We start from the raw sequence: 21,129 nt of genomic DNA on the forward strand, positions 1-21,129 counted from the left end.
TCAGCTTGGAGAAGAGACAGCTGAGGGGGATATGATAGAGGTTTTTAAAATCATGAGGTCTAGAACGGGTAAATGTGAATTGGTTATTTACTCTTTCGGTTAACAGGACTAGGGGGCACTCCATGTTAGCAATTAGCACGTTTAAAATTGGAGAAATTCCTTTACTCAATGCACAATTAAACTCTCTGGAATTTGTTGCCAGAGGATGTGGTTAAGGCAATTGGTGTAGCTGGGTTTAGAAAGGGTTTGGATAAGTTCCTGGATGGGAAGTCCATTAACTACTGTTAATCAAGTTGACTTACGGAATAGCCACTTCTATTACTAGTATTTGTAGCATGGTATCTACTTAATGTTTGGGTACTTGCCAGATGCTTGTAACCTGGATTGGCCACTGTTGGCAACGGGATGCTGGGCTTGATGGACCCTTGGTCTGACCCACTATGGCAACTTATGTTCTTATGTATGCAGCAGGAGACCCCTGGTGCCTGTAAATATTTGTGCTGGTTTCATTGAGAAATCCAGTCATGCCCATGTCTCGTTCAATCCATGTCCTGCCCATTTTTAGAAAAAAAGTGTGCACGCAGTGGATGATACGCGCATATCATCTGGTTGGCTTTTAAAATCTGCTCAGCATACACTGGCCCAACACATTCAGATATCTCTGCTTTTGGCACGTGCCGAGCTTTTAAAGTTCACCTTTAAGAGTTTACATGAAGCGTGCCCGACTGAGGGAGGTGTTTGATTATCTGAAGGTACTAGGGAGAATGTGGCTGTAAAAAGATGATTTTTGCTCTGTTTTAAAATCTTTTATATTTGTCAGAAGATGTATATGTTGTGGGAAGGAATTTCTAAATGTAGATCAGGCAAGCAAAAATGTTTTTTGCAAGTGGATGACAATTTAGCTGTACGTAAAGATGGGATTTCCAGTAAAGACAGAGCTGACCGAAGAGTTCTGGTTGGTACATGAAGTTTGAGGGTACTACTGATCCATGGAGAATTGATGTGATGTATTAAATTATGGACTAATACTGCCAGTTTGTTAAATACGCTATTTGATTGAGAGCCAATGGGCTTGTAATGTAGGAGTAATATGTTCATGTTTTTGTGGAGTGGTGAGTAACCTTACGGCAGAGTTTTGAATTAACTGCAGGGGTTTGATGCTTTATATATTGGTCTCCTATACACCATTGCAGTATTCGAATTAGGGACTGAAGTACAGTTCTGAAATTTTGAGGGTCCAGCAGAGATTTTAAATGGTGCAGGAGGTGCAGTTTATAAAATGAGTGGATGACAGTTTTTACATGAACCTGCATAGATAGCATGGAATCTAGATGAACACCTAAATAACTAGCAGTTTTTTAGCAATGGGAATGGATTAAAAAATCAAATTGCAGAGATGGAGTGATATGAGAGAGAGCAGCCTAAGACTAGAATATCAGTTTTGCTGAGGTTAAGTGAAAAGTCTGTTATGGGAAGTCAAACTTTGATGGAAGAGAGACACAAAGAGTTGAACTGGGAAGTTAATGACCAAGATGACATGATTGGAAGAAGAACTGAATGTCAGCATAGATGCGTTAGGATAGACCCACAGCAGCAAGAAGATAGAGGAGCCAGATAAATATTGAACAGTGTAGCTGATAGAGCTGAACCCCCATTGGGATGAACCAAGAAGGTTTGACATTGGCTGTTCTCACCTGTTTTCTACTTGTGAGATGGGATCTAAACCGTTACAGATCAGTTCCCGAAATACCAACATTAGAAAGATGGCTGAGGAGTAGGTTATGATTTGTGTCAAAAGCTGAGTTAATATCTAGAAGCATCATTTGATAAGTCTCAGAATCGAAGCCCCTGTGATTGACTTCTGTTATGGATAGCTTTAGAGTTTGTGTTGTGGTATTTTCGAAAGTTGAATTGGTGTTCTAAAACTGAATGTTCATCAAGAAATTGTTTGAGAATGGCTGATTTGATTATTTTAAACAGAAAAGGCAGTGAGGAAATTGGACTGTAGTTTTAAAAATCAGTGGGGTCAATGTTAGGTTTTTTGTTTTTTTTTTAATGTTGGATGCACTGAGGCTGCTTTTAGTATAGGTGGAAGTATAGCTGAAGAGAGATGAATTAGTAATTGAGGTTACTTGTGATACAAATTCATGGGAGATTATCTTCAGGAGACCAGTAAATTAAGGATTGAGAGGATAATTGATGTATTTAAAGATGTGATTATTTGTAGTATTTCTGGTTGTGAGACACATTCAAACTCAAACCATATATGAATTTATGGGGTGAGTATCTGGAACTGTGAGTGAAGAGAATGTGGTGCGGTGACTGGTGGTTTTTTTTTTTTTGCTGGAAGTGATTTTACTCCTGGGGGAATTCTACGCACAAAAACTGAAAATTCTGCAAACGTTATATTGGTCAAATAACACAATTTATAGAAACATAGAAATGACGGCAGAAGAAGACCGAATGGCCCATCCAGTCTGCCCAGCAAGCTTCACACACTTTTTTCTCTCATACTTATCTGTTTCTCTTAGCTCTTTGTTCTATTCCCCTTCCTCCCCCACCATTAATGTAGAGAGCAGTGATGGAGCTGCATCCAAGTGAAATATCTAGCTTGATTAGTTAGGGGTAGTAACCGCCGCGATAAGCAAGCTACACCCATGCTTATTTGTTTTACCTAGACTATGTTATACAGCCCTTGTTGGTTGTTTTTTTCTTCTCCCCTGCCGTTGAAGCAGGGAGCTATGCTGGATATGCGTGAAGTATCAGTTTTTTTCTCCCCTGCCGTTGAAGCAGAGAGCCATGCTGGATATGCATTGAAAGTGAAGTATCAGGCACATTTGGTTTGGGGTAGTAACCGCCGTAACAAGCCAGCTACTCCTCGCTTTGTGATTGCGAATCCTTTTTTTCTTCACCCCTGTCGTTGAAGCTATGCAGGATATGCGTGAAGCATCAGTTTTTTTTGTTTTTTCCCCTGCTGACAATCTTGAAGCAATTACGTTTTAAATTATTACAGAAGTTATTACTTGCAGAATTTTCCCAGAAATTCACTGTAAGTGTCCTTTCCACATACACACACCCTCATACAGGCTCTCTCACGCGCACACACACATCCCCACATACAGGGCCCTCTCTCTTGCATACACACCCACACAAGCCCCCTTTCTCTCTCACGCATACATCCTCATACAGGATACCTATGTCTCCCTCTCACGCAGCCCTTCACACAGGCTCTGGCTCACACATTCACAATCCCCTCATACACACGACCCCTTGTTCATACACATGAGCTTCCAATCTCTCACACACACACACATACTCCTTCACAATCTCCTCCATATAGGCATGCTCTCTCTCACCCTTCCCTCCCCGACACACATTCTCTGTCACTGGCATGCCGCATGACGCGCTCCGTTCGTGGCGAAGATGAAGGCCCGGTGCGCCATTTGCGACTAAAAGGGAAGGCCTTTGTATTTGCCGTGACCGGCGTGCCAGGCCTTCATCTTCACTGCAAATGGAGTGTGTGCCGCAGGATGTACTCCATTCGCGGCATGCCAGGGTGGTCTCTATTTTCTGCGCAGAATTTGGCAATTCTGCGCAGATGGCGAATTCCGTGCAAATTCTGCATTCCGCAGTAGCACAGAATTCCCCCAGGAGTATGATTTGTAAAGAAGCATCTAACAATAACTGGAACAGATTTGGAATAATGCTTTAACTTTTAAATTTTAAAGTTCAAAAGTGTTTTAATGAGCTCTTTAAAATTCAGCATAAAAACTGTACAAGTTCTAATGAAAAAGGTATCTCTTACTGTGACCTTTTATACACTGTAAATAATTTCCTGATATATCACCTCCAGTGCCCTGAGCTTTTTAAAGTTATTTTCTTCTTCTTGGGGGGGGGGGGGGGGGGGGGTATATTAGAGCACTAGATTATAGTGCATACACCCCTGTAAAGGGGATGGTGAGATGGCTGATTAGAATCAGTCAGGTTGAAGTGTATGTTTTGAAGCTCTCTTGATCTTACTCTCAGGATGTATTGTAAGGATTGCTCTCTTATAAATATTTCATTGCATCTCATTTATTCTATGTAGAATTCATTAAAAGTTGCATTTAGAGGTGAAAATAAGTTAGAAGGTACAGAGCGGTGTATTTTTTTTTTTTCCTGGTACCTGGCTACTTGCAAAGCTTAAGTGGCCAGAATTATTTCTAGCACTTGTAGCAGATAAAAGGTAAATAGCAGGCAGTAATCAATGCAGTAAGTGTATGGAAATGGGATTTGTATTTAATGTACTGAAAGCAGGATTGCTGTAGGAAACAAGACTGATTGCAGCTGTAAAATAACAAGTGCAATCCTAAGACTTGGAGATCACAGAAGAGGACATATTTAGACACACGTAATATCTTTAAACTTATGGCACTGTTTTTTATATCAGGTGGGTGGTTACCTGGTTAGCTACCTCATACACCTGAATCAAGTTCTACTGCCTTTTCTTTTCCTGGTTTCTGTCTGTGCCAGAAGCTGCATAATAGAATAGAGATCTGAAAGCTGCTCAATAAAAAAAAAAAAACCCAAACCCCTAATCCTCTGGAAATTCTTACGTCTCATGGTAGCTTCCGGGGCTAACAAAGGTGTCTTCTTCCAGCCGGACCTGTAAATGCACTTTGGCATTTAGGTTTGATTTTAGAAATCCCCGCGACTGAGCGAGAGGTTCCGTGGCATGTGAAATCCTGCTTGACTTCATTTGGAGGAGCTCGCCAAGCTAAGGGAAAACCGGCAGCCTGAGCAAACACAGGCGTGTTCTCCCTCTGACTTACTTTCCGGCCATGTCAGCAGTGCATCAGGTGGGAGGAAACATAGTCAACTCTCGGCTTTCCTTCTAAGTGTTAACACTATGGCAGCTGAAGAACAGAAAAAAGTAGAACCAGAACCAGCAATGCAAGAAATCGGTATTTCTGTATGTACATTTTTTTTTTGTTTTTTTAAATTACAAACCAAAATAGACTTCTCATTTCTTTCCTTGAGGCTTTTCACTTAGTTTTAGAGTAGTTGGTGTGGAGTCTTAAGGGATGTGTTTTTTTTTTTTTTTTTTTGTTTTTTTTTTTCCCCCCTGACTAGGTAGCCTGTATGGTAATATAAAACGAGTCTGACACATTTTACATACTTTAGATGTGAGTTGTGAAAGACTGAATGTAAATTTGTCACTGGAGTAATTCTGTGGCATTTGATGGCACTGGTGCTGAACGAGTGAATGAGATGGGCTTTTTTGCTCTGCTTCTGCCTGCATAACTCTCGCCTCCGGGTTCTATTGTCTCTTACTGCCAGAGTCGCTGATTCTTCAGTGTGCATAATGCAACTATACTTACGCAGCATTGTACACAATCCTATGAGCGACAGCCCCTGCTCCAGGGAGCTTACAATCGAACCAAGGTGTTTGGGGTGTTTATTAAAGGAAACAGGGAAAGCATGCAGTGTCGTGGCTTCAGAAATGCTTTCCAATATGGATGTGTGGAGGGTGTTGTGGGGGTAGGTGTGTGTGTGAGAGAGAGAAGGCTCCGTGTCAGAAGGAAGCATCATTATGGATCTCGCCTTCTTCCTCCTCCCCCCCCTTCTGATACTTTCTCCCTCTGCTCCCTGATTCCCCTTCTTTCCCCATCCCTTTTTCCTCCTCTATCCCCTTTTCCCAGCATCGATCACTAAATTCTCTTCTGCCCCCCAAAAAACAAAATTAACCTAATGCAAGAAATGCTATTTTTATAAAGTAAAATACAAATTAGCGTTAATATGCAAAGCCATTCAGACTTATGAAAATGTGCCACATGACTGCTGCAGAATTAGAGAGAGTTTGCTGAAGTTTCTAATTTTTGCCACAGATTCTACCCTTGTGGTGCCACAATAAACTGGGGGCTGTAATCACGTCAGGTCCATTGTATTTTAAGTGATCCCAGGTCACCAAGACTTGGGCACCTAAAATTTGGTACTTGGTAACTAAGATTAAAAAAAAAAAAAAACCCCACAAAAAAAATGTAAAAACCAAAGTAAAAAATAGACAAAATGAAGTAAAGACCAGAGTGTGAAATAATAAGAAAAGCAAAATAGCAACGACGAGTGAAAAAGCTGTTCAGGTTTGCCAGGGAGCTCCTGGAAAGCCTACTATGATTCTCTAGTATGTGTGGTAGACAGGGAGACCTTTGCAAACTATTTTGATGATATTGTTCTCCTTTATGCCTCCAATACTTTGACTGTTTAACTCGTTCCTGGTTGCTGCTGGTACTTCTCAATCCCTCCGAGTTTGTAAACCTTTCTTGATCACTGGATCCCTGTCCTCTTTGGATCTTAAGCATATTTTTTCTGGTGTTTTGGCAGACGTTAATGTACCATACTGGATCAGACCTAAAGTTCATCTAGCCCAGCCTGTTTCAGATCTATGGGAAGTAGCCAGCAGACCACAGAGTAAATGTTCTCGTTACCCATTCGCAGGGATACGCAGTGGCTTTCCCCAGGTCTACCTTGCTGCTAATTGCTTATGGACTTTTTTTTTTTTCCCAGGGACTTGTCCAAACCCTTTTTAAACAGAGCTAAGAGAGATGCCTTGGACCACATCCTTTGGCAATAAATTCCATAGCTTAATTGTGCCAGTTCGGCAGTTACCATTTGTTTCATGGTGTCCCTTAGTCCTTGTGGTAACTGAAAGTATAACTTAACTGTTCTCTCTTTCTCTCTTCCACCCTTCTCATGATTTTATAAAGCTCCGTCAAATCCCTTCTGTTGTCTCGTCTCCAAGCTGATGAGCCTTTACCTGTTTAGCTTTGCTTAATAAGGGAGCCATTCCATCATCCCCTCTATCCTGTTTGTTGCCGTTCTCGGTACCTTTTCTTGAGATGGGGTGACCAGAACAGAATGCATTACTCAAGGCACAGTTGTACCATGGATATCATCAATGCCTCTGCATAGATCTATCATCCTCAGCGTTTGTTTGTTGTTTTTTTTTGTCACGCTTTTCTCATGCTTTTCCCACCATAAGAGTTCAAAGCATGTTATGTCGTAATTATAATAGTAAGACATCAGTCCAACAGCGAGTTAGTGTACAATCGCTAGCTGACAAAATAGCAAGATCTGGTGGGAATAAGAGGCAATACTAATCAGAGAATTTATAAAGCACAAATATACCATAACAGAAATTATTTCCAGTGAGCTAAGATTTTTACAGTAAGGTAGTGTGGAAGAGGCCTGGATCATTAGGTGAGCAGTTTATATGGTTCCTCTGGGCTAAGGTAGAGCATTGGGGATAGGTTCAGGAGTCATGCTGTGAACCATAAGCTGCTATGAAAAACCAGGTATTCAGTCATTTCCTAAAGGTGAGGACGTCTGGGTGAGCCTGATCTCAAGTGGCACAGAGTTCCAGATAGTAGGGATGGAGCCTGAGAAGTCTTTCCCCTGGTTAAGTATCATTTCTCTGGGGTCTGGCACATCTAAATAAGCTTGTGGTAGTGAACGCAGAGGTCATGTGGGAGTGTGAAAGGTGAGTCTGTTAGGGTGGTGCCAGGCCTTTGAGGGCCTTGAAGCCAGAACCAGGGTTTTGAATATAGCCTGGCAATGTGTTGGGTGCCAGTGTAGGGTTCTGAGGCGTGGGGTGATATGGTCATGTTTTCTGGCACTTACTATGATCGTGCAGTTTCATCCAGTGACGTAACCATGGGTGGGCCATGGCCCACCCAGTCACGGCTGCCTGACACCAAACAAGGCCTGAAGAATGGCCACCACTGACTCCATCACGGGAGCCCATCCTGGTGGTGGCGAAAGAAGGGGTTTGGCGGTGAGGCCTGGTGCATGCGTGTGAGAGTGGGATGCAGTGTAGATGTTTGTTTGAGAATGGGAGCCTCTCTGTGTGTATATGTGAGTGAAAATGGGAGCCTGGATGTGTGAGTGAGAGCTTGTGTGAGTAAAGAAGTCTGGAAGAAGATAAAGAGAAGAAACAGAAAAAGTAGAGGGATCCTGGAGAAAGAATTATGAAAAGACTGACGTGGGGAAAAAGACCAACTAATTAGAAAAATAAAAAGATCAGACAAAGAGAGAACTTTTTTTTTTACGAGATTTTAGCAATTGGAATATGATATCCTTGGGTATGTGCATTTTTTATAATTTTGTATTTTTCTCTGTAGTGTTTCACTGTTCAGAATCTGGTTTCTCCAGATTCCTTTTCTGGTGTGTTTACATGTTTCTATTTTTAAATTGTAGTCCCTAATTTCTGTAATAGATAAGGGTTGGTCTGTGTTTTGCCTGTATGTGACTGAGGTATAGTTTCTCTGTAGGGATTTGTAGCAGTCTAGCTTGTTCTGTTATCCCAGTAGGTGGTGTATTAATGTTCTCACAGGACAAGCAGGATGGTAGTCCTCACATATGGGTGACATCACAGGATGGAGCCCAATCATGGAAAACTTCTGTCAGTTTCCAGAACTTTGACTGGCCCCTACTGGGCATGCCCAGCATGGCACTAACCCTGCAGCCAGCAGGGGTCCCCCTTCAGTCTTCTTTTTTTCCATGCAGCAGAAGCCTTGCGGTAAAGGAGCTCTGAAGATTCCTGACAGGAATTTTCCTTACGGAATTACTAAAAGTGAATTCCCCACAGGGGTCCCCCCTCTAACTTTTCTCAGTCCGCAGTACTCCGGTACACTTTTACCTGTTTTTCCGTCTATTTGTCTAGTTTGGCCGTCGACCGTACCGCAGCTCAATTTTTTGCCATGGCGTCGGGGTTTCATCGGGGCCCGGATTGTACCCACACCATGTCTATCACAGACCCTCATTAAGTCTGTGTAATGTGCCTAGGACGTGAGAACAATGTCTTGACCTGCACCAAATGTGCCTTAATGATACCGAAGGGATGCAAGGCCAGAATGGAGAAGAATGGAACTTCTCTTCCTTACTCAAACCCCGACTCAGTCCATTGCATAGACGACGTCAGAACCGGCATCAACCACCGACCGGTGACCGACCGCCATCGACGTCTCGGCCATCGACACCCTCCACTCCCCCTCAGGATCGAAGGGATTGCAGGGAGAAACATCGCCATCGACACCGTAAGACTCGGATCATCAACCTCGCCATCGTCCGAGCTGCTGTCTAAGAGACCCCGTCCAGGAAAGGCACCCGACCATTCCTGTGACAGTCCCCGAGGCAACCCTCACCCAATTGGGGATCGGGAGCTGCGACTCCGCCTTTAACGGTGGTCCCTCCGACTATGCCTCTGCCTCCTTCTTCTGTTCCGGAGCCAGGGCGGATTGCTCCAGGTCTCCAAGAAGAACTGGACCAGATGGTTCAGGAGGCCATCGACAAGGCGATACAATGTCTTCAGGTTCCACCGGCACAGTCTGTGGAACCGATCATCGACCCGATGCTGGCACCGCTGCTATCCAGGATGGAAGCGCTTATGAGCGCCTTTCCTCAGATCGTTCCCGGGTCTCCGATGGCTCCGATGCCCTCCCCATTGACTGCGTCATCGGGAGGAGAAACACCGTTCTGCATACCTCCATCCGGAGTTCTGCTTCAGCCATCGGTGCCGATACGTCTGTCAGCGCCACAGAGTCATCCTTTGATGCGCTCGATGCCTGCACCGCTGCCTTCGATGCCATCATCGGTACCTCCGATAATTCCTCAGATTCCCTCGGAACCTAGACAGGGACCTTCAGGCCTACAACCACCCTGTCCCCCTCTAGTTCCTAGAGGAACAGGTGCTGATCCTTACGACACCTGGGGTGATGACACTTCATCAGACACCGATGATTTACCTTCACCCACTGAGTAGGAAGCATTCTCCTCCAGAGGACCTCTCCTTTATAAACTTTGAAGGAAATGTCCGAATTGGTCCCCATCCAATTGCAGACTGAACAGGATGATAGGCACCACATGATGGAATTGCTCCAGTTCCTGGATGCCCCCAAGGTAATCACATCTATACTCATCCATCAGGTCCTTCTCGATCTTCTCAAGAAGAACTGGGAACATCCTGGATCAGTTGCTCCAGTACACAGGAAAGCTGACACTACCTATTTGGTACAGTCAGCCCCAGGTTTTCAAAAATCTCAGCTTGATCACCACTTGATTGTTGTAGAGTCTGCCGAGTATTCAAAGAGGTAAACGATACACAGGGATATACTAATTCTCTATTACTGTAAACCCTACTCAAACACAGAGAATCAATTATACAACAAATTTTAAATTAACATGTATGAACTTTATTATATCCTGAAATAGTTTTTAATTGTTTAGATAGGATGTTTTATCTAATCAAAACACCCACTCACACATTCATCCCACTTAAACATGTAACACCTGTAAACATTGTGATGCTCAATACACTTTTCAATTTAATACTGTTTTTTTGTACACTTATTATTTGATTTCAGTATCTTAACTGCTAACATCGATGAGCCCTTATGTATCAAAATTTCCACATGTAAATCAGTCCGAAACTGTGTCCGGATGTCACAGCTCAAAATTCTTTCAATATTTGTCATGAAGGGCGATCATATTTCTCCCGGTCCTATTTCCAAACATCGCTTTAACCACCTTCATCAAAAATATAGCTTATACTCCATGTTTCCAAAGGCTTTTCTAAAACCAAACAGGCAAATAAATGAATTAAAACCAACTTCTACCCGTCTATTCAACGATCCTCTTACCACCCCCGTTCACACAGTGTACTTACAATTCCACCAGAACAGACAAAATGTCACATGTCAGAAAACGTCATAACATAATACCCTTTCCTCTGCTGTTATATATGCCATTCAATCATTAGAAATGTTCTCATGCAAATCTCAAACAGCTGTCCCCACCTAAACACATTCAAAAAAATGCATTCCATTCGATTGGGCCATTTAAGCCTCCGGGTATAACTGTTCCCCATTTAAAGATAAAGCGCTGCTCTATCCGTTTCAGAACAGCTGATATGTCTCCCCCGTTAGGTAAACAAACTTTTTTTTTTTTTTTTTCTGATGACACAATTTTGTCATCCACTGTATGTCCAAGCTCCATCCAGTGATCCACTAATGGGGCATGCAATTTCAATGATTTTATTCTGCTTCGATGTTCTATGATGTGTGCTCAAATAACTGTAGCAGTCTGCCCAACGTATACTAGCCCACACAGGCATACTATAGCATATATTACGCCACTTGTATTACACGAAAAAACTTCCGGTAATCTATGCGGTAACTTTGAATGGGCATATTGAAATTCCTTACATACCAACACGTGTTTACACACAGAGCATGATCCACAGCTGATCTGACCGAAATCCTGATTCTCTAGTCCTTTAAATTTATGATATTTCAAATGGCCACCTAAGTTCTGTCGCTTTTTCACAGCGAAAATAGGTTTTTCAACAAACACCGTGTTGGATGATAACATGCGCCAATGCCTTAAAATACTACTTTTTAATATCTCTAATTTTAGAAGAATATGGAATCGAACAAATAATCCTAGCAGGAAAGAGGCCATGCTCATCTCCCAAATAGCCGCATATCAGCCTTATGACCTAATATAACAGGGTCATTTTTAAGCAGATACAGGACTTCTCAGACTCCCTGCCTCAACAATTTCAAGAACAATTACAAACCCTAGTCAACAAGGGTTGTGAGGCAGGCAAGAAAGCATGAGATTAGAACATCTTATGACATCTTTGACACTTCTACCAGAGTGTCTGCAGCTGCCATCTCGGTGAGGCGGTGGACCTGGCTCAAGACTTCTGACCTTCGCCTAGAAGTACAAGACCGGTTATCCGACTGAGCAGATTCAATGGACGGTAGCAGAATTAAAAGACCATCATGAGACCCTAAGACAGCTCTCTTTGATGCCTTCTGACTTCTCCTCAAAACAGCCGTTCAGAAAGGATTCTAAGAAGTCATTCTTCCATCCGAAGAAGTCTTACTCGCCACCATCCATATCCCGTGCCACGAGACCTTATCAAAAACCGCAGTCTCGTCAAGCCCATAAACAAAAACCACAAGCAGCTCCTCAACCAGGACCGCTTCACGTTTTTGACTGACTTCCACTTAGAGAGCAGCAGCCACATTCCTCTGTCGAACATACCAGTGGGAGGTCAATTGTCACTTCCACAACATGTGGCATCCAGTCACGTCTGACCAATGGGTATTGGCAATCATTGCTCAGGGTTACCATCTGAACTCTCACCCTGCCACCGGACTCCCCACCTCTGCAGACGTGGGACCACTCCATTCTTCTGGATCAAGAGGTTTCCCTCCTTCTCCAGTCAAGAGCAATAGAACCCGTTCCATACTTTCAGCAAGGCCTAGGGTTCTATTCCCGGTACTTCCTAATCCCCAAAAAATCATGAGGTATCCATCCTATTCTAGACCTACAGGCCCTCAAGTACCTTCAACGAGAAAAGTTCAAGATTGGCCACCTTGGGATCGCTTTTACCTCTTCTACAAAGAGGATACTGGCTCTGCTCTCTGGACCTCCAGGACGCATACACCCACATTGTGATAACTCCAGCTCATCGCAAGTACCTGAGGTTTCTAGTAGGCCCCAAGCACTATCAATATCGAGTGCTCCCATTCAGCCTAGCGTCTGCGCCACAAGTCTTTACCAAATGCCTCATAGTTGTCGCAGCCTTCCTCAGAACCCAAGGTGTTCATGTCTACCCCTACCTGGACGATTGGTTAATCAGGGCTCCCACTCAGCAATCTGCTCTGTCGTCCCTCAATCTAACCTTACACACTCTAATTTTGCTAGGATTTCTCATCAACTACGACAAATCCTACTTGGTCCCATCTCAAACCTTATCGTTCAATGGGGCAGATTTGGACACCTTACAGGCAAAGGCTGTCCTACCTCGACAACTAGCACTGACTCTTGCGTCCCTTGCTCACCAGCTGCAGTCTCAGCACTCCATGACTGCACGCCAATTTCTCGTCGTCCTCGGACATGTGTCCTCAGTCCATGTCACACCAATGGGGCCACTTGGCCATGAGACTCATGCACTGGACTCTGAGGTCTTAATGGGCTCGAGCTATTCAGCCTCTGTCAGCCATTGACCGTATAACCGACTCACTCCGTCTGTCTCTCGCCTGGTGGAAAAATCAGACCAATCTCCAAGGCTTGCCCTTCCAGGTTCCAAATCCTCAAATCATCCTCACCACAGACTCTTCTAACCTCGGGTGGGGAGCCCATGTAGTCTATCTGCAGACACAAGGCTCTTGGTCTCCAGAGGAAGCCAAACACCAAATACATTTCCTGGAACTTCAAGCAATCAGATATGCTCTTAGGGCCTTTCAGGATCGCCTCTCAAATCAAGTCATTCTGATTCAGACGGACAACCAGGTGGCCATGTGGTACATCAACAAGCAGGGAGGCACAGGCTTCTGTCAGGAAGCTGCGCAGATTTGGGCGGAAGCTCTCTCCCGTTCGATATACCTCAGGGCCACCTTGTTACCGGGATTGGACAATGTGTTGGCAGACAAGCTGAATCACATCTTTCAACCGCACGAGTGGTCTCTCAACCCCTCTGTAGCGAACTCCATCTTTCAACAATGGGGATATCCTCGGATAGACCTCTTTGTGTCCCCGCAAAACCGCAAAGTGGAGAACTACTGTTCTCTCATTCGCAGCAAACAATCTCAACCCGGAGACGCATTCTCCCTCTCTTGGGCAACCGGTCTGCTCTGCACATTCCCTCCACTTCCTCTTCTCTCGAAGACTCTCGTGAAGTTTATTTATTTAATGGCTTTTATATACCGACGAATGTTGGGAACATCTCATCGGTTTACAGAGAACACAAAATTTAGCAACAGGCTTTACAATTAACGCATGATTATATGAAGAACAGTTAAACCAATAGTGATTACATATAATAGCTTCGTTTTTACAAGTAATATATGGGTAAGGAGGTTAGGTAAGGAAGGTTAGCTAACTTGGAGGAGCAGAAAAATCTGAATATAGGGGGGATATCTACATTTATAGGGTAAATATACATGAGTATGAGATTATATCGTCCTTTGTAATCTCCTTATTTACACTTAATGGAAAGAATGAGGGAAAGGGGGAATATGTACAGAGGAAAGGAGGTGGAAAGGCAAAGGGGAGGAAGGGGGGTGGGGAAGGGGAGGAAGAGTCAATGGAAAGGATGGGGCCTTGAAGAGTATGGTGGGGAGGGGAGTGGGAGAGAGGGAGAAAGGGCGCAGGATAGGAGTAGGGGGAATGTTAGGTCAGGACAAGGGAACCATGATCCTGATAGCACCCCATTGGCCGCGCCAAGTGTGGTTTCCAATACTTCAGGACCTCTCCATCCGAAGGCACATTCCATTGGGAAAGGACCCGCTTCTGATCACTCAAAACGACGGGTGCCTACGACATCCCAGTCTTCAAGCCTTGTCCCTGACGGCATGGATGTTGAAAAGTTAATCCTTCAACCACTTAACCTTTCTGAGCCAGTTTCCTGTGTCTTGATTGCTTCACGGAAGCCGTTCACGTCATGGTGCTCTTCAGTCCCTTGACCCCTTTTCCTGTCCAATCCCGAAATTTCTGGACCATCTCTCTGGCATCTATTAGTCAGTTCTTAAGACTTTCTCTATTAGAATGCATGTCAGTGCGGTAGCCACCTTCCATAAAGGTATCTGGGATGTCTCTCTATATCAGTACACCCCCTTGTAACACGTTTTTTGAAGGGCTTGCTCCACATCAAGCCTCTGTTACGTCTTCCGCCCCCTTCTTGGGACCTTAATCTAGTTCTGGGTTGGCTCATGAAACCACCATTCAAGCCTCTTCATTCTTGTGAACTTCGATCTCACATGGAAAGTGATTTTTTCTTTTGGCAATCACTTCAGCTCGCAGAGTTAGTGAATTGCAGGCCCTTGTTACCTATCCGCCTTACACTAAACTTCTGCAGGACAGGGCGGTACTCTGCACTCACTTGAAATTCTTACCTAAGGTAGTTTCGGATTTTCATCTAAATCAATCCATCATACTACCTACCTTTTTTCCCAGGCCCCATGCCAACCCAGGAGAACAGGCTTTGCATACCCTTGACTGCAAACGGGCTCTAGCGTTTTTACCTAGACCGTACAGTAACCCACAGGGAAAACACTCAATTGTCTCTTTCCACCCAAACAAGTTAGGGAAACCTGTGGGTAAGCAGACTCTCTCCTCCTGGTTGGCGGACTGCATATCCTTTTGCTATCAGCAAGCGGGCATTCCATTTAAAGACCGTGTTAAAGCACACTCTTTGAGGGCCATGGCGACTTCAGTAGCACACCTACGACCGGTGCCGCTTCTGACATTTGCAGGGCTGCCACCTGGAGTTCCCTCCACAATTTTGCAGCCCACTATAGCTTGGACAAAGCCGGAAGACAAGATTCCACCTTCGGCCAGACTGTCCTTCGTAACCTATTTTCAACATGACGTACCAACACCCTTCCGCCTGCCCGGTGGGGTTCAGGATGCCCTCTACCAAATTCCACCCCAGTTGTTGTGCCTGTTGCACGCCTTTGGGTACATTTAGTGCATGTTAGGACATCCTCAGCTCGGTACTCACCCGTATGTGAGGACTACCATCCTGCTTGTCCTGTGAGAAAGCCTAGACTGATAGATCCCTACCCCATTGTGCGGTATATAAAACTTTTAAATAAATAAAATGTTGCTTACCTGTAACAGGTGTTCTCACAGGACAGCAGGATGTTAGTCCTCACGAAACCTGCCCGCTGCCCTGCTGTGTTGGGTTCTTAACGTTTTGTTTTTCGGCACTGCCTGTAGCTTTCAAATAAGACTGAAGGGGGACCCCTGCTGGCTGCAGGGTTAGTGCCATGCTGGGCATGCCCAGTAGGGGCCAGTCAAAGTTCTGGAAACTTTGACAAGTTTTCCGTGATTGGGCTCCATCCTGTGATGTCACCCATATGTGAGGACTAACATCCTGCTGTCCTGTGAGAACACCTGTTACAGGTAAGCAACATTTGCTTTCTAGGGGCTGGTATAATATTTGCATTGCTTCTTTTTCATAAGGTTTCTGTTTAAGTCCTGAAAATCTGTGTTGGTATGGTATGGAAAGGTTCTAGGTGCTTTTTTTTTTTTTTTTTTTTTTTTTTTTTTTTGCTGAGGTGAGGTGACGCCAGAATTTGAAAATAGCCTTTTTTCATGTTGGGTTGTAATGTGAACTGTCAGTTTTTGCTCTGCAACCGTTCTTATGATGATTTTATTGTAGTTATGATTTCTTCTTTTCTGGAAAGAATTTGTGAAAGAATACTTTGATATTTGTTTTAAGACATTGATTAGATATATTTGTGTTCTTTGCTTTTTACCTGACATTCTTGTGTATGTATAAATTGCAATAGATATCAAATGAATACAGATTAATAAGGAATTTTTAATATTGATAAGTGCTTGAAATAGTTAAAATATTCTAAAAAGTTTCACTCATGATGGATAAAGGCTGGTGTTGACTAATTAGCACCAATTGTAAGGTGCATGCTAAGGCATTATTTATCAATAAGAGTATAACTAGTAGGGTTCAGACTGTATGCTTACTGCCTAACCTTGGGCCCACCCAAAAGTCAGTTCTGGCTATGCCACTGGTTTTATCCTCCATTCCTTTCCAAGTAATCCCTAATATTTGATTAACTTCTTTGGTTGCCACAGCACATTGAGATGAGGATTTCAATGTATTCACAGTGACACAGATCCTTTTCCTGGGTTCTAACTCCTAATACAGATGTGTACCTAGTTAGGTACTTGTCTACATTAAATTTCATCTGCCATTTAGATGCCCAGCTCTCTAGTCTGGTAGAGTCCTTCAGCAGTTGCTTGTGTTTTAACTACTTTGAATATTTTGTGTCATCTGCTGATTTGATCACCTCATGCATTGCTGCCTTTTCCGAATCATTAAGTTAATACCACCAGTCCCACTACAGATCCCTGAAGCACTTCACTATTTACCTCTTTCCATTGCAAAACCTAACCATTTAGGCCTACTGGTGGGTTTTTTTTAAATCTTTTAACCAGTTACCTTTCCACAGCAAGACTTTGCCTTCTGTTCCATGACTTTTTAATTTCCCGAGAAGTCTCTCGTGAGGGACTTTATTAAATGTCACCTGAAAATCCAAATACAATATATCAGCTGGCTCACCTTTCTCCACAATCCTTGTCTATACCTTCAAAGAATTCTAATAAATCAGTAAGGCACAACCTCAGTTTGCTAATCCATGCTGGCTCTTCCTCCTTAAACCACATTTATGCATATGTTTTAGAAATTTTATTCTCAGCATTAGCTTGGCACAGATGTGGTTACTTGGGCCAATCCAGAGCCATTATTGAAAACTGTTACCTTGGCTATTCTCTAGTCCTCAGATAGGAATAAGTCAGAGTGCCAGTAGCAGGCCTGCAATTTCATATTGGAGTTCCTTTTAAAACTGTAAAATGTTGAAGCTGTTTCACTCTGAGAGGTAAGGTTCCTGCCTTCCTAAAACAGGCCGAAGCCCTTGCTCCCATACATCAGATCCAGGTACACCAGTGGCCCATCTCAAACTTCCCTTGATTAGGCAAGTTTATTAAGAGGTTGGTGTCCTTTTTTTTTTTTTAATTTTATCTCCTTTATTGAATTTTTGATTACATTCAAAAAATGGCACAGTGAACAGTAGCTGTAAATCTATCCCTACCCCATACATGAGCATAATTGAACTATACATCTATAAACATAGTTGTGAAATAAGTACAACATTACGAAATTATTATGCAATTTCATTACCTTAATCCCTGCATCAGATCTACCCTTTAATAAAACTTCCCGTAAATCTGTATTGGACATTCACAGGTTAAGAATAAATGTAGGTACCCCAAATTTGCGTGAACTTTTTATTTTGTGTGAAGGGCCCCAAGGAATAAGCTTTTTATATTCCAGACAAATGTCCAAAGGTTCTGCTTTGCAAATCACACAGTCTGGGGCACAGTCTCATCATTTATGTAATATACACTGCTTTGCTACTAAGCACACATCTGAATTATTATTATTTTTTTTTTATTGGATGCCTAGAGAACTGCATCTGATGTGATTTACTTTGATTTCAACAAAGCTTTTGATATGGTCCCGCATAGTCATGAGCAAAATGAGAAGCTTAGGAGTAGGGGCCACTGGTAGTGGTGTGGATTGCAAACTGGTTGACTGGCATGAGACAGCATGTAATGGCAAATAGAACCTTCTCTGAAGAGAGAACAGTGTTAAGTTTTGGGACCAGTTCTATTAAATATGCTTGTGACCGACATTGCGGAAGGGATAGAAGGTAAAATTTGTCTATTTGCAGATGGAGTAGAGAAAATGAAAAGTGATTTAAGAAAGCTGGAAGAGTGGTTGAGGATTTGACAACTGGGATTCAATGAAAAGAAGTGCAGAGCCATGCATCTGGGGTGTGGTAATCCAAAAGAGCTGTATGTGATTGGGGGTGAAAGACTAATGTGCACAGACTGGGAGGAAGGACCTTGGAATGATCGTGTAAGTGCAAGGTGATGCATATAGGGAAAAATAACCCATGCTATAATTACACGATGTTGGGTTCCATATTAGGTGCTACAACCCAAGAAAGAGATCTAGGTGTCATAGTGGATAACACATTGAAATCGTCGGTTCAGTGTGCTGCGGCAGTCAAAAAAGCAAACAGAATGTTGGGAATTATTAGAAAAGGAATGATGAATAAAACGGAAAATGTCATAATGTATGTATAATGTATCGCTCCATGGTGAGACCGCACCTTGAATACTGTGTACAATTCTGGTCGCCGCATCTCAAAAAAGATATAATTGCGATGGAGAAGGTACAGAGAAGGGCTACCAAAATGATAAGGGGAATGGAACAACTCCCCTATGAGGAAAGACTAAAGAGGTTAGGACTTTTCAGCTTGGAGAAGAGACGACTGAGGGGGGATATGATAGAGGTGTTTAAAATCATGAGAGGTCTAGAACAGGTAGATGTGAATCGGTTATTTACTCTTTCGGATAGTAGAAAGACTAGGGGACACTCCATGAAGTTAGCATGGGGCACATTTAAAACTAATCGGAGAAAGTTCTTTTTTACTCAACGCACAATTAAACTCTGGAATTTGTTGCCAGAGAATGTGGTTCGTGCAGTTAGTATAGCTGTGTTTAAAAAAGGATTGGATAAGTTCTTGGAGGAGAAGTCCATTACCTGCTATTAAGTTCACTTAGAGAATAGCCACTGCCATTAGCAATGGTTACATGGAATAGACTTAGTTTTTGGGTACTTGCCAGGTTCTTATGGCCTGGATTGGCCACTGTTGGAAACAGGATGCTGGGCTTGATGGACCCTTGGTCTGACCCAGTATGGCATTTTCTTATGTGTCTTATAATCTGAAGGTGGCAAAGCAATGTGACAAGGCGATAGCTAAAGCTAGAAGAATGCTGGGCTGCATAGAAAGAGAAATGACCAGTGTGTTAAAAAAAAAAAAAAAAAAAAAAAAAAAAAGTGGTGGTGATGCCCTTGGAGAGGACTTACCTGGAGCACTGAGTTTAGTGATGGTGCCCATATGTCAAAACAAAAGACAGGATGGAGGCAGTTCAAAGAAGATCGACCAAAATGGTGTGGGGTCAGCATCAGAAAATTTGAGGAGAGGCTGAAGGATCTGAATATGTATTCCCTGGAAGAAAGGAGGTGCAGGGGAGATATGATACAGACCTTCAGATACGTGAAATGTTTTAATGATACACAATCATCTAACCTTTTCCATTTGAAAGAAATCAGAACTAGGGATCACAAAATAAAACTCCAGGGAGGATGATTCAGAACCAAAATCAGTAAATATATCTTCATGGAGAGAGTGGTGGATGCCTGGAATGCCCTTCCGGAGGAGGTGGTGAAGACTAAGTAAAAGAATTCAAAGGGGCATGGGATAAACTCTGGAATAGAAAAGAGTGCATGGGGGTAACTTGCTGGTGCAGTGGTTATTAACCTTAACTAATAAGCCTTGATACTGTTGTGAAACACCATCACCTATCTGTACTCAACGGCAAGGGGAATTGGATTCAGACAGCAACCAACAAGGGCCCCCAACCTTTACGGTCTGGGAAACAAGCATGCGGATAGTTTGCTGATGTGGCTTTTTTCCCTTAACTAATTAGCCTGATACTTTTGATGCAACTCCAACATTGCTTTCTGCCTCCACTGCAAGGGGTAAAGGGAAATTGGATTCAAACAGCAACCAGTGAGGGTCCTGACTTTTACAGTCTGGGAAACTAAGCATGGGGGTAACCTGCATGGCAGATACTACCATAAGCTTGCTGGGCAGACTGGCTGGATCATTTTAGTCCTTTTCTGTCATCATTTCTATGTCTCTGTTAAGTATACAAAGCAAGTCTCCCTTTCCCAGGCCAAGAACATCTAAAGGGATTTCCAAAGCACATAAGAACATGCCATACTAGGTCAGACCAAGGGTCCATCAAGCCCAGCATCCTGTTTTCAACAGTGGCCAATCCAGGCCATAAGAACCTGGCAAGTACCCAAAAACTGTCTATTCCATGTTACCGTTGCTAGTAATAGCAGTGGCTATTCTCTATGTCAACTTAATAGCAGGTAATGGACTTCTCCTCCAAGAACTTATCCAATCCTTTTTTTAAACACAGCTACACTAACTGCACTAACCACATCCTCTGGCAACAAATTCCAGAGTTTGTGTGTTGAGTGAAAAAGAACTTTCTCCAATTTGTGGGTTTTTTTTTTAATTCTTTATTTTATAATTTTTCAAATATACAAGAAACATACCATTTCCATAGCATGATTATAGAGAAATAGTATAACCAATATACTTTCAAAATACAATCAATTGTATATCTGAAATTTAAGAAAAAAGAAACCATTACAATCAGTTTTCATATGAAAAAATTAGAGGCTCATAAGGAAACTTCTAAAACAAATAGATTTCAAAGAGATAACAAATTATGTAAAGCTACTTTATTTAAGCTGGTATTATACTATATATACCTGATTGGTAGTTACTTATAGGTATCACACTAGTTGATGGTTCACAAATAGACAATGGAGAGGAAGCAGTAGGTTGTTGAGCCTCCACAAACTGTTGGAGCTGTACGGTTTGGTAAAAAAACATTCATGTTCCCCTTTTT

The 21,129-nt window shown here is 42.8% G+C and overlaps 1 protein-coding gene across 6 annotated transcripts in view; it reads left to right on the forward strand.

The window, feature by feature from the left end:
* SLC35A3 (solute carrier family 35 member A3) overlaps positions 1-21,129 on the forward strand; it is a 153,644-nt gene that overhangs the window by 42,678 nt on the left and 89,837 nt on the right. For 2 of the 6 annotated variants that reach the window (XM_029617945.1, XM_029617952.1), the window contains exon 1: positions 4,828-4,951. The exons of the other annotated variants lie outside the window; for them this stretch is intronic. In XM_029617945.1, coding sequence (XP_029473805.1) covers positions 4,889-4,951 — 63 coding nt within the window. In that variant the 5' untranslated portion in view covers positions 4,828-4,888. Of the gene's footprint in view, positions 1-4,827; positions 4,952-21,129 lie in introns of those variants that run through there. 6 annotated transcript variants of the gene reach the window in all.

The sequence above is a fragment of the Rhinatrema bivittatum genome, chromosome 10 (assembly GCF_901001135.1).
Source record: "Rhinatrema bivittatum chromosome 10, aRhiBiv1.1, whole genome shotgun sequence".
Taxonomy (NCBI): domain Eukaryota; kingdom Metazoa; phylum Chordata; class Amphibia; order Gymnophiona; family Rhinatrematidae; genus Rhinatrema; species Rhinatrema bivittatum.